Source organism: Drosophila grimshawi, unplaced genomic scaffold, assembly GCF_018153295.1.
Source record: "Drosophila grimshawi isolate 15287-2541.00 unplaced genomic scaffold, ASM1815329v1 contig_1367, whole genome shotgun sequence".
In the NCBI taxonomy this organism is placed as follows: Eukaryota; Metazoa; Arthropoda; class Insecta; order Diptera; family Drosophilidae; genus Drosophila; species Drosophila grimshawi.
Window position 1 is genome coordinate 13,515,994 of NW_025062889.1, and position 16,501 is coordinate 13,532,494.

The window sequence follows — 16,501 nt, forward strand, 5'->3', positions numbered from 1 at the left end:
AATTGTTTTGATTTCCTTTTTGGGTTAGTTTAATTTATTTTGTATGCATATTGTATAATTTGTGTTATTATGGTTATCATACAATACATAAATAAATTAAATTATATTCTTTATGCACAATATATGTAGGTATTTATCTTTTTTCAATTTCTATCAAGTAATCGTACATATTTGTATTCTGCATTTGTTTCGGTCATCGGAAAACTCCATAAAATATATATTTCAAACTCAACATTTCGTTTAACATTTCGTTTGCATATTTATTATTGGTTTGCAAAGTACATTTCCAATTGGTATTGTTGAAAACAATATAAAATAGATGCATATAAGTACTTCCATGTCTAATCCAACATGCTTAGCAGTTGTCAATTTTCAATATTTTCTTTTCTTTTTTTTTCTTTTTGTTTTAGTAGCTTTTACTCGTAGTTGTTATTGTAGTTCTATGTGTATATAAGTTGTATTCTTTTTAAACTCGTGAGTTTTTCTGACGTTTCTCAGTGTATTGTTACGGCCGCAATTGTTTACGTTGTTTTTGTTTTTGTTGTTGTTGTCTTTGTTTTGTTTGTTCTAGTAAATATGTATGTGTCGTATATAGTTAGTTCACATACGTCTTTTGTTTATTTGTATGTTTTTATTTACAGCAATTGAGATACATAATTAAATGTTTCGCTAATATTTTCTCATTTTTTGGGGGGAATTTGGAACATCTACTATTTCGTTTCAGTTAATTTTTCACTAATTAATAAATAAATTGCGTTTTCTTTCATTACTTTCGTTTTTGTACAATAGACTCGTGTATTTTTGTGTGTTATCAGTCGTTTTTCATTTACTTTACATGAATGTGCAGGAAATTATTGTTAAGTTATACTTGTAAATAATTCTTCTCATTCCTAATCATCGCTTTCCATAGATCATCTTGCTTCAATATGATAGGTACATACATATACTGCATATACATATGTATATATATATAGTACTATATGTGTGTATGTATATGTTGGTTACCAGAATTGTATTTCTAAATTGACACAGATAATTTAAGATCACAAAGCGTAGTACAATAATTTAGAAAATAAACTTGGGAATACCATAAGTAATTAATTTCATTAGGCTTGTATATATAAGTAGTATGTTACAATAATTACACGAATATAGGTATATGTATGTATATATGTATGCACTACACACACACACACACATGTACGTATGTATATGTGTGCATGTACGATCATAATACACATAATAAGTATATGTTATGTTATGTTTTATGCTTTTATTTTTATTTGGTTTTTCTTGTTCCAATGCCAATATGCAGACTTTAAAATAGTATTTTCTTTTCCTTATAAATTGATTCTTTTTGCAGACAAAAAATGTTGCTTTTGTTGTTGTTGCTGTTGTTGTGGTTTTGTTGATATAAAGTACAATAAAATGTTAAATTACAATACAATATAAATAAGTACACATTTTGGATTGTATGTAAATAGAATCAGTAGCATATTATGTTTATTCATTTTAGGGGGGAATTTTGTCAGGAAAGGAGATGGAGGAGCGAGGACTGGACTTGTTATGGAACAAATATTATGCCAGGCAAAATTGTGTGTGCATCTGCATTTGATTGACATCGCACCACAGGAAATCGCTTGCAGAATATTCTGACTTGGATTCACATAAGCAGAAAACAGTCAAGGAGAGGAGCAGGAACAGCAGGAGTTGCAGAATATTGTTATATTATACGTGCTAAGAGCTGGTATTACTTCATAGCAATACGATTATGATACGATACGATTACGTTACATAAAATATCATATAATGATGGGGCTTACACTTAAAGGGGGACGAGGAAGATAAGAGAGAGAGTTTTATTTTATATTATTTGGTTTTGTTTTGTTTTGTGCCTTCAAACTGACGTTGACGCGTTTCTTGCACTCGAGTGCACCTGCAGCCGTGGAATTTAATTCCATGGACTTTTCATTAGGAATACATAATCTATACATGCGCGCGTATGTATGTATGTGTGTGTGGGCGTGTGTGTATGTGGGTGTGTGTTATGTACATACGCGTACCTTGTGTCTAGTGTCTGTTGGCTGACAAAATGGATCAGTCAAACTTTACCAATTGCCTAAGCACATGGCATGCCAAGAGAAAGCGATAGACAGATAGACGGTGCGAGAGAGGGAGAGAGAGAGAGCAATAGGCAGAGCGGGAGAGAGAGTGAGAGAAAGACTTTCAACTTTGCCCAATTTACTTCTTGGTCTTGCGCTTCTGCTTCTCCTCAGTGGCAGCAGCGGAGGCTGCAGCATTCAACAGATTCATGTTCGGCTTGACGGTGCCCTTTTTCTGCGTAGCCGGTTGCTGAGCCGTGGCCTGCGTAATGTTATTATTAGTGGTGGTGTTGGTGTTCGTGGTGCCTGCTTTGTTGGTTGCCGCTGCAGCAGCTGCTGTTGGCGCACTGCTTGCACCAATGGCTGGCGTGGCCGGCGTCTCATCCAGGAAGAGCGGATTCTTTACCTCCATTTCGCCGGTGGGCGCCAAGCCGGGACACTCATAGACGGTATAGTCGCCCTCCTCGTTGTCATCGTCGCTCTCTACATCGGACAGGCCGCAGCTGCCGTCGGTCGCTTGGCAATTCTCCATTGCAATGATTTGCTGCTTCTGGTGCTGATAGTGATACATCTGAGCGCTCTGCGCCAGCTTGCGATCGCACGACGGAGATACGTCCTTGTTGGGACCGGTTACGCCGTAAGCCGGATAGTCGACATCCGCGGCGGCCTTGCTGCGATTATGGAACCTGCAGAAAATACAAAATCGAGGCGTTAGTTTGATGGAGAATAAATTAAAGTTTATATTCCATATGTTATAGCGTTTTAATTGCTTTAAGCAGATTCTACAGCTGAACAAGCTTGAGGAACTTGCAGTTGGTAATTGGCTTAGCTCAAAATCGATTGAACACAAATTTTGTTAAGATTTTTCTTTAGTAGTACGAGTGAATTTTTGTTGAACTTTTGTTTATATGTTCAGTTCAAGTTTTAATGGAGTTGTCTTTAAATATTGATATTTACATCAATTATATTATACGACTTAAAAGATTATAATAAATTATATGACCTGCTAATTATGAGCCTCGTTTTTATAGTAGGGAAACCAGAGTTATTCTACATCTGAAAATAATTCCTATTAATATAATTTTGAAATTAATTAAATGAATTTGCAGATTCTTGTAAGATATCTAATTATTTCTTCAGTGTTTCTTAGCTGCAAGTCATAAGCAATGTTTATTGTTGTTAGATAAAATGTTAATTTAGATTGACTCAAATTTGAAGGGGTTTCGATTTTACTTAAATTTGAATGGGTTTTCCATTTGTAAGACAATTTATTTTACTTTTACAATTATAATTTTCAACTTACCAGGTAACGCCTAGCGCTAATAGGCCGACAGTCACCGCCGCGCTGACGCCCGCTATGAGGGCCACAATGTAGACGCCCATTTCGCTGTTGAGGCCCAGATGCTGGCGCAGCACAATGTGCTCATTGGTGTCGCCAGTGCTGGCCGGGTAAGCGAGCAGGGGGGATTTGCTTTGCTTTTGCAGCTTATCGATGAGGGCGTTAATCTCGTTGGGCGTGTCCTTCGACTGGGGCAGATTGACGCCGGCTACGGCAGCTGCGGCCGCCGTTTGTGGCTTGATCCGATGGAAATTGGCGGTGGCCGTGTCCAGCAGCTTGGGAGACTCCATGGGCTTTGGCGCCGGCGCCGCGGTGGCCAGCTTGCTCTTGGCCGTTACCGAATCGGCTGCCAATAGTTCCGGTGCCGGTGCATACTCCTCGTAGTCGTCCAGGGCCCGCGAGTCCAGCTCACCCGATGGATCGTTGGCGTTGTCAAAGAAACGAGCATCATTTGGTCCGACGGCGAAGGGAATGCGCTCACGGAGCACTCCAGGAGGATTGCGACCGTAGCCACCGATTGCGTCCAGCCTATTGAAATTGGGCAGCGGCAGCTGCATCAGAGGCGGTGGTGGAGGACGCACATCTGGTACAGCATCCAAGGGACTGCCATAGGCCGCATCGCCCTCGGCATTATCATATTGATCGTACTGCTGATTGTTCAGATTGTTATTATTGTCGTTGTCGTTTTCGTTTTCGTTATCGTTCTCGTAATCATTTTCCGATTCGGCCATCACTCGCATCTCCTGCTGCCGCTGGCGATATCGTTCCTGCTCCAGCAGCTGTCGCTGCCGCATCATCTTTAGTTTGATCAGCTCCAGCTGCCGTTCAAACTGCTGCTGCAGCCGGCGTCGCGCATGATTCTCCATAAGCTGCTCATATTGCTGCGTTTCCATTGCCGCCTGCTGTATGGGACGACGTCGGAGTCCTGCAAGGATGAAACAGAAGCGAAAAGAAAAGTCAATTGATTAATTGAAAGCAGCTGTTGGGTGTGTGTAAGTGTGTGTGTTTCTGTGTGTGTGTATGTGTTGGGCACACACTCATTATGCTAATGCTAATGGCAATGCGGGCTTGCGTGTTAGTTTGGCGTTCAAAAATAAATGCGACGAAAATAGAAAATAGACGAAAACGGTTAGGGGAAACTTCCAATTGTAACCCGCCCAAATACAGAAAGAAAGAAGAGAAGAAAAAAACAACCGGAATAGACAAACAAAAGTCAATTTGATTGCCAATGCCTTAAAATAGACCAATTACTACACGCGCGCACACACACACACACACACACACATACACACGCACACAGTTTAACTCAGGCTGTGACGTGCTTGGAAAAACTTGATTACATTTCGTATATATTGTATGTGTGTGTAGCTGCTGCTGCCCTGAAAAGTAGGCTATAAAAAGTACCGACTGCAACAAACTCGAGCAGAGAACTAACTATGCGGGTGAGGCTGGGCGAGGTGAGGATCTACCCGCGCGCACACACACACACTCACACACACACAAACTGTACACATACATAGAGCATACGGCAAGTGTTGGCGTTGCAGCGTGGGTGTTTTGGTTTGAATCGTGAATATTTGATACTCGATGTGTATACTTGATATATGTATATATATAAAGACATACACACATACAGAGGCATGCATATCTAGTACACAGTATACACAAAACGAAGTGGCAAACGGCAGCTGCTTTTGCCTTACAGCGCCATTCACGACGCAAAAGTTGAAATTACCCACACACACACACACACACACATATATACATATACATGGCGTAAGTTTTAAGTGAGGTGGGTTTGTTTTGTGGATTGGTTGGATTGGTTGGGTGGTGGTCGGGTAGTCGGTTAGTTAGGGTTGTGCTATTTTTAGGCATATGTACCTGGGTAAACGGACATTTCGCAGTGACCCAATATGCTGCACATGAGTAGTGCAATCAGTGCGCAGGTTATTTCCATTCGCCTGGCCATATTGTTTTTTTTTAACGCTTTTTCACTTAGTACACACAAAATGCGTTCAGTGTTTAACTCCACACAATATATTCAAAACTTGCACTGCTTCAATTCAATTATTATTATTATTATTTTTTGCTTAGCATATGGCCGGTTAATGTGGCCCGTTCATGCTGCTCTGCTGCCCTTTCACACTCTACAGCGATAACGACGACGACAGAGTTTATTGATTTTCACACACACACGCACACACACTGACACACACCCACAAGCACACACCCGCACACACAAAGACGGGCAGCTGGTGGTTCTTGCGCTTGGCTCGCAAAATTCGCGTAGGCGTGCAATATTTTCTGCAATTTCTGTTACCCAAAGGGCACTTATAGCTGCGAGTGCTTGAATAAGGACTACTTGAGCGGTATTCAACACTGTCACCGGCTGTCACAAATGCAAAATGCTGCAGTTTTCTTTCAAAATGCAGATTGCAAACCGACTGACTGACTATCTGTGTGTGTCTTGTGAACTTGTCAGGCTGCCCCCAGTTGAATTGAGCGTTTTTGGACGTTGCGCGTTTCGTTTGCTTTCGCGTCGACGTATACCTTTATACTGAATGAGCCTGCCAGCAGCAGTAGCAGCAGAAGCAGCAACAGCAATATCAGCAATTTGCTAGCTGTGACGCAAATGTTATGTTCGCCCCCGCGCTGTTAAATGTTGCGGGCAGCTTTTGGGGGGGCCATCCAACAACAAAGCGCAGTGTGCCAGCTCAACGCATGCGCTTTGTCCCACAGCAGAAAGCTCGACACGTCCGCATGCGAGTGTGTGTTTGTGTGTGTGTGTGTATGCGCTGGGATTCTTTGAATAAACATTCATGCATTCATGAAAAAGCCGAAGCCAGATTCGACTTCTTGGCAGCTAGCAGGTGGCTGCTACGTAGTTAGACACATACACACACTCACACACATACACTGACAGATGCTAAGAGGCATACACACTTGATATTTGACATGAAGCCAGACCCTCCCCAACCACCCACACACTCAACCCACCGGCAACTTTTAGCGGGCACGCGCTGAACCATTTTCGTTTTGGGATAGGACACTTTATTTTTATCAATGAATTTTTGCACCCAAAAGCTTTCGATTCACAGGAATGTATGTATATGAATATGCTGCGGCGTACTTTTTATTCTGATCGCATTGAAGGAAGTTACTTTTATGGTATATTCAAACAATATAAAAAAACAATAAATCAAATTGAATTTAGATGAATTAACTGAGTAATAAGTAAAATAAACTGTTAATTCAGGCTGCATTAAAACAAAGAGATTTTCATTAAAAACAGTCTGTCACCATTGCCGCTTTAATATCCAAATATAGATATACGATTACACTATAGATTTCGATAAATTTAAATACGATTATATTTAAGCAATAAGGAATTGTATCCTTAAGGGCCTCATCTTTCAAATCATCAAATAATGGATTTTATATATCATTTTAACTATAAATAATAAATAAATAAAGAGAGCATCCAGATAATATTAACATTTTAGGACAAGCATAAGAAACGTCCTAAAAATGGCTGAAAATAAAAAATACTTCAATAAGCAAATTCTTATCGATAGTCTAATCGTTGCTATCCGTGAATCATTTTTTTAACAAAGCGACAGGAAAATTTATAAACAAATAAAATGGCAGCAATGAAAGGTAATTATACGCAGTAAACATAATGCAAAATAACTGAACTGTATGTTTATTTATATTTTGAATTTTGGAACTGTCGGATTGCCACAAACACAAAAAACAACAAAATGACCAACACCTGCAGCGTAAGTCGCCAGCACTTGAAATTCATTTTTCCAGCTATGAAATAAACATTTCAATAATTTGCAGATTGATTATTTGTGCATTTTTGTCGTGCCTGGGAATGACATTCCTGATACTGGCCTGCGCCGTGCCCACACCCAAGATATTCTATCCGTTCTTTGTGCTCATCTTTTATGTGTTATCAGTGCTGCCTGTTTTTATAGCCAAGCGCACGACTCCTGGCGGCGAAACCAACCCAAAGACAGAATTTGCACTCTTCCTTACCGCCGGCATGGTGCTAAGTGCCTTTGCACTACCCGTAGTTCTCGCCCATACCGCTGTTGTAAGCTATATATTTTAGAAGACAATATCTATATTAGCGACATTTGTTATTTGTTCTACAGATCAGCTGGATGGCGTGCACACTGACGCTTATAAGCAACGTTATCAACTATTCGACCATGTTTGGCTATGCCATGCGTGACGAGGGCTTTGAGGCGCCTTATGGTGGCATGTTTTAAGTGAGATCTGTAATATTCCATATATTGCACCGATGAGGAAGTTTAGTTTAAGCACCCGTCGACGATTTTTGGATGTAGCAATTTTGATGCAGTTCGCGCCGTCGCTGACAACAGTCAATCTCACATTAATAAATATATTCACATAATAATTATTTAATTGAAATACAAATATACATAATAGTTATTAACCGACAGTTGAATGTTGGATTTGCTTAATGAGTTTTAACACATTTTCCGGACAGATGAATATTTTTTCTTGCCTTCAGCATGTTTATTCAATAAATTCGATTTGAATAAAATTGAATTTTCAATGAAATTTTGGTGAACTGCGTACATGTCGTACTTGTGTAATCGATATCGATAACAATCGCTTCAATTGTACTAGCTCGCTTGTGAACCGAGCACTGTCATTTGTTATTTGAAAGTTGGCTGAAATGGAGAAAAATATGAAAAAAGGAGATCGCTCACAGGCCACTTCAAATAAAAATGTGGTGGACGAAAATGAAGACCAAGAATATGATGAGAATGAGGAATGTGACCTAGATACGGAGAGGGACTTCTCCTTTGGCACTGAAGACGAATTCGAAGAGGATTTCTTTGAGCCACCCTTGTCCGCCGCACCCAGCACGCCTATTTCCATGCACAAGTATCCAATGAAGCTGAAGCACACTGAATCTGGGTAAATACTTGTCAAAAACAATATGTTGTTTGGTAAAATATATTCTTCCTCCAACAAATCCAACCAGTCAAGATATACCCATGCGCAAATATCCTTTCAAGTTGAAGCAAACTGAATCTGGGTAAATAATTAACTAATTTATACATTTATCTCAAGCGCAATACGTTTTTCATCATCATAGAAATATCCTCACTGTGCATCATACAATCAAAAATGTGGAGCAGCAGCTTCGCATTCGCATTGGCGCCTGCTGCTTCAATGAGATGAGCAACAAACTGGTTGTCATTGACAGGCGGTAAGCCATATCGAGCACTTAAAGAATCAAAAGTTTAATCCTACGCTTCCTTCCACTCAGCGGCAACATCTACATATTTGACTTTGTGAGTAAACGCTATTGGCGTCTCAGTGTGCGCGTGCCGCAGGTAAAGCTGGTGCATGCATCGCCACTGCATCACAACGAGTACATTGTGGGCAACGAACTGGGTCATGTCTTTCTTTTGGATGTGGAGAAGTCGCTACTAAACAGGAGCAACGAGGTGGGCAATGCGTCTATTGATCAAATCTCCTGGGGAAATCGGCTACAAAGCACCAGTGCATCCAATACGCTAGTGCGCTTCGGTCCCGCCGCTGTGCTGCTCAATCTGCGAACGCTGCAAGTGTCGCATCAGTTGGAATTTAATCAGTCGCGGTACACGCTTAAGTTTGCCGGCTATATGCCCAACTCGGATCAGTTTTTCACTTGCTTCACCAATGACTCCATTCATGTCTGGTCCACGCACACATTGGAAACCGTGCTAATTGCGCAGCCCATTAAGGCGCGAGATCGTAAATTGCGTCTGCTGCGACCAGATAAATCGATTCCTGAGATTGTATTGCGTGGCAAAGACGATGAGGACAGCACTTTTGAGGATGACCTCACATTCGACTGTCAGGAACAGCATTTTGCCGATGGCAAGCTGCTTAACTACAGCTTTTCACCCAATGGCAACAAGCTGTGCTTCAGCACATTGGATGGTTATTTGCTGCTGTTGAGCACTGCATCCCTTGAGCTAGATAAATTGTATCGACTGAGCGACTTTATCATAAAACAAATGGTGCTGCTGCCGCAGCCCAAGGACCGAATACTCTTCGCCATCACTGCACGCGGCATGGCCATCATGCTGGATCTGGAGCAAACGGATCACAAGCTAATCGTACAGCGCTCAAATGCGGTCAGCGTTAGCGTCAGCCGTGATGGCAAACTGCTCAGCGTTCTGTCCAAGAGTGGTGAGGTTAATGTGTGGTCCACTTGTCGACTATACAACTCTCTACAGGTACAGACTCAGTGCATCACACAGCTGCGTGCGGTGCTAAAGCAGCCAAAGTTGCCTTACCATTTCAGCGGCTCTATGAATTGCGAACTGCGGCAACTGCTGAAACGCGATCGCTTGCGGGCAATTTTGGGCGAGTATGGCTGCTATCCGGAAAAGTATCGTTTTATTATATGGAGCTCGCTGCTGGAGCTGCCCTCCAATGGCGCACAGTATCAAGCATTGCTCAAACTCGGCCAGCCCGCAATTGTGAGGCAGAAGGCGCGTGCTCTGAAAATCAAAAGCGATGCCCAGCGACGCGCTGTGATAAAGGTGTGGAGCTGCTTGGCGCATTGGTGCAAGGTTTTTGGCTATGTGGACTTTATGCCGCATCTGGTGTTCCCCTTTATCAAGCAAATGCCCAAGAACGGACTAGTTGTCTTCGAGCTGGTCGTAACGCTGCTGCTTAACCATTTGCAACTTGGCTTTGAGTTTCATCCAATGCCGCCTGACAATTACCTGGCCATGTGTGAGAATCTTCTGCAGTTGCAGGACGAGCAACTATCCAAGTTCTATCAGACACTGGATGTGAAGCCAAAGGACTATGCTTGGTCGCTGCTCACCAATGGCTTTGCCGAGGTGCTCGAGGAGCACCAATGGCTGGTCCTTTGGGACAATATTGTTACAGAGCAGCCATATTTCGTTGTATTTGTTGTCGTTGCCTATAATCTGTTGCATCGAGAGGTTATCCTGCGTCTGCCAGACAAGGAGGCTGTGCTCTGGTTCTTTCACGAACAGAATCCCACCGATGTGGCTAAGTGGATGCTGCGATCGCGCAAACTGATGAGCAAATGCGATCCGAATGTTCATGCTCAGCGCTTCATCCCACCATTTGCATCGATACCCAAAGGTGTGTATCCAAAGTTTCTCAACTATCCCATTGACTGGATTGAGCAGCAGGAGGAACAAACTGAGGCGCTGGTAAAGCAGCACCAGGAGATCGATGTACGCATACGGAATCTTGAATTGGAAGAGCTGCAAATCATCGACCGTTTGGAGAACGGTCTCAAACAGGAGGAGCACGCGCGCCGGCTCAAGGAAATGGAGAAGCTCTATCAGGATACCATACAGCGCGAGGAGGAGCGCATTGCCTGCCATCGCAAAATGCTTCTCATGTATCAACTAGAGGTGCGACAGCGCAAGAGCGAGATCATCAGCAAGCTGAACGAGACTGAGCATCGGCGAATAGAATTGGAAATGGAGAAGGAGATCGATCAGTTGATGCATAGCGTTGAGCGCGAACGACGTCGCCAAAACCAGGAAATGCTTTTTGCCGAGGATGAGATACGCAATCAGGAGATGGAGCTGTTGGCGCAGCGCTACTATGCACAAAGTGCGGAAGCTCCCCTTGCCCAAAAGTACTACGACAACATACAGAAAATGTGTCGGGAGAGAGACAAACTACAGCAGCATTTGCGCGAGGTGGGCAACTCCCCGACTTAAGTGGACACATGAACTTAAATATATTTCTATCTCTTGCAGATGACCATGGAGAAACTGCAGCGGCCAATGCCGTCAACAAACCCCCTGCGTAAGGAGCCACATCTGATTGAAATCGAGCGTTCCATTCTGGAAATACAACGCGAATTTACGGATCTCATTGGTAGCGACAGCAGTAAGTAACAGGTGCAATCTACTTTTACAAATTTTACGAATTGAAGGGCTTACAATGTTGATAATATTGTTTTCTGATAATATCAGTTGATTTAAAAGAGACAGTTTTATACGCATAGCCCAACTAGCAATACGACTAACTGAAAATATCAAGTGTGCATTATTAATAATACTCAAATAATAATAATACTGAAAATCCAATATCATGGTGAACCTACTTTGAAATAAAACATAGCTATGGGCTTTTTGCATAAAGTTCGGATTTATTTCTTTATATTTAGTTTTAAAATTATATAACAAAAACACTTAATGTATAATATTTAGTAATACATTCATATATATACATTTTTACAAAACTGCCCTAAAACTATATTTTATATTATAATTAATTACTTTTGATCCAGCCTCATGCTAGGGGCGGTTGAAGGCACTATCATCTTGGGCACATTGATGACAAGGTGTATGCTGGAGGGTGGTATTTGAATTTGATTACCCACAACTGCAAAAAGAGAATAGAGAATGAATATTAAGATATATTTACTCAATTTTAAGATTTTCATACCGCTAAAATTGTTGTTTTTGTTATTGTCATATTGCAGCTGTAGTTCTCGCTCTAGTGTCGCAATGCGCTCCCGCAACTGGCGAATCTCTTGCTGTAGTTGTGCATTGTGATCCTTAATATCCTTGTGCTCATTGCGCATTTTGTGGCGATAACGGCTTGCAGCAGCACGGCGTCGCTCCATGGAATCTTCGTTGCGCTTAACTGCTGTCTTAACTTTGGGCGGAGGCGTTTGAAAGCTGCGCTGCTTGGTTTTGTTGTTGTTGCTGCTGTTGAGTATCGCCTTGAGGCGTTCCTTGATGGGCAGCTGTGATGTGGGCGTCAGACTAGCGCTGCTGGGCTCATGCACTGGCGTTGTGCTAGGCATTAAAGCGCCAACTTTGGAGCTGATAGCTCTGCTGGGCTTGGGCAAGATGAAGGGACGCACAGACTGCTGGGGTGGCTTGCTAATTGTGCTGGCAGGTATTGTGCTTACGGGTAATGTCGTTGTGGGCAGCACCCAAGTGATTACTTGTGGCTGGATTACATGTACTGGTGGCACACCATTAATTGTTGGTGTGACTTCGGGCGCTGTTGCAGGTTGCGTTGGAGTAGCCAGCAGCTCTTCCATGTTAGCCATGGGCAGATCCAGTGGACTGCTGTGTTGTCTGACTGCTGGCGCTGCTGCGGTCAGTTGTGCCGCCTCCACGGGATATACCTGTGGCGTGTGCAGGGAGTCGCCATCAGTCGGCGGCGCTTCCGAGCGTGTCGGCGTGGCAGGCATTGCTGTGCCTGCAACTGCATTTTGCTCGGCAGCCCGCTGAAAGCCGATATCAAAGGGATTAACATGCTGCAGATCATCGAACAGGCCCACTTCATCACAGTTCTTGATGAGTCGTGTGGGCGTCGGCGTTTGGTCCGTTGCGAAAAGGTTCTCTGCCTTCTGGCCTAACGACAGGTCGAGAGTCATAGTCATGTCGTGCTTTGCCTGGCACGGGCCATAGTTATCGAAAGTGGCATTCTCGTCGCTGCTTTTTGTTTCAAAGTCTGCAAACGAGACGTCTGTCAATACTGCAATATTGGCACCTGTTTCCATAGCAAGCCGAATTCATTTAATAACAATAAACAAAAACAATAATAATTTTTTCAGTGCTGACACTACGAAACTATCGATACTCCTACTGTGGCGTTCCGTCGATAGAAGAAAGCTGTGTGTGCAAAATGATACTGATAATCTGTGTTGTGCAACACTATTAAGGAAATTCAAAAATACGTTAGAATTTTAAATGCGAAAATTGAACTTGAAGACCCGAAATTTAAAAAAAGAAAAAGTAAATCACTATCTCAATTATATTTCAAAGTATATATCATTTCCGTCAATGCCCTTATCTTCATGTGCATGGACTTAAGGTTTCATAATTTCATTGAAGCTTCAATAGTTAATTTTGACCCAAAAACTTTGACATTCAGCACTTCCGTCTTGTGTCTGCGTATCGCCTGTCAGTCATTTGAAATGCAGGCGCACAACTTAAGCCTTTTCACAGCACGTAGACGTAATCATGCACAACAAAAAATACCCAAAATATTTTTGGCAATAAAGAAAACCCCATAATTTAAAATGTTGTATCTTTTAAATTAGATTTCTCACTGAAGGAAGTAAAAAATGAAAAAGAAAACGAAAACCACAAACAGAAGACACGCAAAATGTTGTCGAGTCGTTGTTTCGTAAACCTGCACGCAACGAGCAATTTTCTAAAACTCTTGGGACGTATATATTTCTCACAAAAATCACCGCCACAGCAACAACATCAACATACTTGTCTTGTGGGTCAAGTTCAGTGTCCAAATCCTCTACTGGCTTCCCAAGCCAAAATGGTGGGTACTGCGCCTCACAGACACCACCAGCAACGGCAACAGCATCCAGCATCACCAGCTACAGACGAGGAAGATGCACAGCATGAAAATTAAGAAAAAGTGATGCGTAATTACAGTCATTCTCTTTCACTGCAGCAAACGGGCGATTCCATAGCAGCGTCCCGACCAGTCCAATGTCGATCTGAAAGCTGGGGCTAAGGCTGTTGTTGGTGCTGGTGCTGGTGCTGGTGGACCACTCGGCTAGGTTGCATGCAACAGACGCGGTTTTTGGACAGCTATGGCCGCCGCTGCCGGTAGAAACAATCAGTTTGAAGTTCGTTCGCATAATTATGGGCAATTTTCAAAGAACATGCGTTCCGTTGAACATCTCTCTCTCTCCCTCCCCTCTCTATCTCTCTCTCTAGCTCTCTATCTCTGCTTTTCTCTGTTGCTCCTGGTCGCACTCAAAGTATCGTCAGCATGGACGGGTCTCCACATCATTGTGCGCGCCATTTCTGTGGCCCATACGCAATCCATAAGATATATTTCAGTTTTGCATTTGTTTCGCCAGATTTGAAAATTACAGGTTGTCCTTGTTGCAGTGACCGCCACTGACAGGATGCTGCAAAAATCATTGGCAATGCTCTTGCTTTTTTTTTTTTTTTTTATTGTGCAGTCTGCATGCCTGCTCTGAAGGACCTTTACTCTCACTCTCCTAGCTGACGCCATACCAGGTGACTGAATTTTCGTTGGCTCTTACTCATAACGGCATAAATTTAATGTTCAATGTGCAACGTGCAACAAGGAAGGACCCCTTTTGCATATCATAAATATTCAAAAGTGACCAAAAAACATAACAAGCTGTTTCCTGTGCGACTTTTCGCTTCCATAAAGAAATTCCTAGAACGCCCTCTTTGGGTTTTGGACAGTTTGTTTGTTTTTTTATTTTATTTTTGTATATTTGGCTGCGGGCATTTTGCATAAGTTCGGTTGTTTTCACGGTTGCACGCGGTTCAGTAGCAAGTGCATAGGTGGCCAACAAGTTGCTTTTAACTTGCTCATTAAGTTAGCCTTGCGAATTCTCTTTCTATATATATATGTCTAATTATTTTTATTGTATAACAATAGGATCGATTTTTGTGAATACATTATATTAAATATTTTTGTGCAAGCTTCCTGCGCCGCCAGCAATGGATTTCCTGTCAAAACAAACCGAACTGAAATGAAAAGACTTTTGCTTTTCCGACGGCATTTAAAGGCAGACAATATGAAGATATCTATAATAAATTTCAGCTTTTGCTTTTGTATTTCGCACATACATATTAATGGCGCAGCTTTAAGCCTAACTTGGCGCTCAATAATAATTTCATAATTATAGGTTATCTGGCAGTCGCATTCGTAAATAAAAAAGCCAAACAGCAAGAGCGGCAAAATATAAAACCAAAACAAGTCCAACTAAGACTTTATCAGTGGACGTTTTTGCTGTTTCTGTTCTTGTTACTGTTGTTGTTGTAGTTCTTGCAGCGTGGCTGAGATTGATTGTCGCTAATGGGCGTGATGTGTCTGCGGTTCGAGCAATTCCAGCGAAAAAAGCCCTGCAATGCAGCCACAGCCAGCCAGATATAGATACAAATACATACACAGATGCAGATACAAATACAGATAGAGCCACAGCAGCTGCTACAGTAACTGCTATAGCTACAGCTACAGCTATAGCTATAGCTACAGCTACAGCTACAGCTACAAAGTGGCAATAGTAATTGTTTTAATTGCCGCAGAGTCGGTCGGCCGAAAGTAGATCAGGCGGCATTAGAAACGTTGGCCAGTTATAGAGGAAGTCGTCATCGCCAGCAATTAATTGTGACCTTGACCATACGAAAGCGGGTAGCTGGTACATATCTTATATCTTTAAGCTGGAGCTGTGCCTGTCTAACGGTATTAGAGTTAGCCACACAAACATTTTATGAGTTTAGCTCGTGCGGCGAACGCGCCAAATATTCAACAAACGTTGCCATCATCATCATAAAATCCAACAAAACAAAAAAAAGTAAAAACGAAAGGATGCCGACAAGTGAAAGAGCAAACCTTAAGCTGGACATGTAGCTGGTGCTGGAATTGGAGTTTGAGCTAAGGCTGAACTGTTGGCGGCACTCATCACGCCGTGATTCGCAAGATGATGGATTGCGTTCACTTTTGATGTATCTACCACTACTTTCAGGCATAAAATTTAATGCCACGTCCATGAGGCGCTGCCTAATTGCTCCACCACTGTGTCTGCGCCTGCTCCGCTCGCATCATTTCCATTTCCATTAAGGCCGCCGGGCTGTTGTCGCCGTTGCCGTGCCAGTGTCCCCCACTCAACCGATTGGGCATCGCCACCAGCGGCTTGTATTTGATATTAATTCAATATTAACAACAAAATCAAAAGTCAAGTTAACTTTCATTTTTATACCCTGTACTCATAACAAATGGGCTCACAGAGATTTTGAAATATATATATCAGGCAGAAGGCGATATATCTGATTTTAAATATGTATATTCTTCATCTATATCAAAGACTTATAAGAGCTAGCGAACTTGCAGTTAAGACTTGCGTAAAGCATGTAAAGAATAACATTATTTTATATAAGAGTCACCCAATTTGATAGGTGAGCAGCATACTTCATTTTTCTTGTACTTCAAATTTCGGAAAATAAGGAAGAGCTCTGATTTCGCAAAGAAACTAATTTGACTGCCATATATAAATTCT

At 42.1% G+C, this 16,501-nt stretch overlaps 3 protein-coding genes across 5 annotated transcripts; 2 read left to right on the forward strand and 1 right to left on the reverse strand.

The window, feature by feature from the left end:
- Window positions 1-17: 17 nt before the first annotated feature.
- On the reverse strand, window positions 18-12,994 carry LOC6560247. 2 transcript variants are annotated; one of them, XM_032734315.1, is made up of 4 exons: window positions 11,923-12,994; window positions 11,271-11,273; window positions 3,406-4,366; window positions 18-2,788 (listed from the first exon to the last, which is right to left on the reverse strand). In XM_032734315.1, the coding sequence occupies exons 1-4, from the start codon at window positions 12,992-12,994 to the stop codon at window positions 2,242-2,244; spliced, it is 2,583 nt and encodes an 860-aa protein (XP_032590206.1). In that variant the 3' UTR covers window positions 18-2,241. The 2 variants fall into 2 exon arrangements, with proteins under 2 accessions (XP_032590206.1, XP_001986736.1); XM_001986700.2 differs by lacking the exons at window positions 11,271-11,273; window positions 11,923-12,994 and adding an exon at window positions 5,323-6,000.
- On the forward strand, window positions 5,868-7,867 carry LOC6560248 (leptin receptor gene-related protein). Its single transcript, XM_043215296.1, has 3 exons — window positions 5,868-5,899; window positions 7,285-7,540; window positions 7,602-7,867. The coding sequence occupies exons 1-3, from the start codon at window positions 5,868-5,870 to the stop codon at window positions 7,716-7,718; spliced, it is 405 nt and encodes a 134-aa protein (XP_043071231.1). The 3' UTR covers window positions 7,719-7,867.
- On the forward strand, window positions 8,084-11,616 carry LOC6559987 (TBC1 domain family member 31). 2 transcript variants are annotated; one of them, XM_001986702.3, is made up of 5 exons: window positions 8,084-8,397; window positions 8,465-8,518; window positions 8,579-8,692; window positions 8,753-11,168; window positions 11,229-11,616. In XM_001986702.3, the coding sequence occupies exons 1-5, from the start codon at window positions 8,153-8,155 to the stop codon at window positions 11,367-11,369; spliced, it is 2,970 nt and encodes a 989-aa protein (XP_001986738.1). In that variant the 5' UTR covers window positions 8,084-8,152; the 3' UTR covers window positions 11,370-11,616. The 2 variants fall into 2 exon arrangements, with proteins under 2 accessions (XP_001986738.1, XP_032590205.1); XM_032734314.2 differs by lacking the exon at window positions 8,465-8,518.
- Window positions 12,995-16,501: the final 3,507 nt, after the last annotated feature.

Excerpts from the sequence above, each read along its gene's own strand:
- LOC6560248 (XM_043215296.1), top strand. The coding sequence starts at position 5,868 with ATGCAGATTGCAAACCGACTGACTGACTATCT. Across the intron at positions 5,900-7,284 it reads AACCGACTGACTGACTATCT|ATTGATTATTTGTGCATTTT; the intron begins GTGTGTGTCTTG and ends AATAATTTGCAG. Across the intron at positions 7,541-7,601 it reads TTCTCGCCCATACCGCTGTT|ATCAGCTGGATGGCGTGCAC; the intron begins GTAAGCTATATA and ends TTTGTTCTACAG.
- LOC6559987 (XM_001986702.3), top strand. The coding sequence starts at position 8,153 with ATGGAGAAAAATATGAAAAAAGGAGATCGCTCACAGGCCACTTCAAAT. Across the intron at positions 8,519-8,578 it reads TTGAAGCAAACTGAATCTGG|AAATATCCTCACTGTGCATC; the intron begins GTAAATAATTAA and ends TCATCATCATAG. Across the intron at positions 11,169-11,228 it reads TACAGCAGCATTTGCGCGAG|ATGACCATGGAGAAACTGCA; the intron begins GTGGGCAACTCC and ends TATCTCTTGCAG.
- LOC6560247 (XM_032734315.1), bottom strand. The coding sequence starts at position 12,994 with ATGGAAACAGGTGCCAATATTGCAGTATTGACAGACGTCTCGTTTGCA. Across the intron at positions 2,789-3,405 it reads TTAGCGCTAGGCGTTACCTG|GTTCCATAATCGCAGCAAGG; the intron begins GTAAGTTGAAAA and ends TATTTTCTGCAG.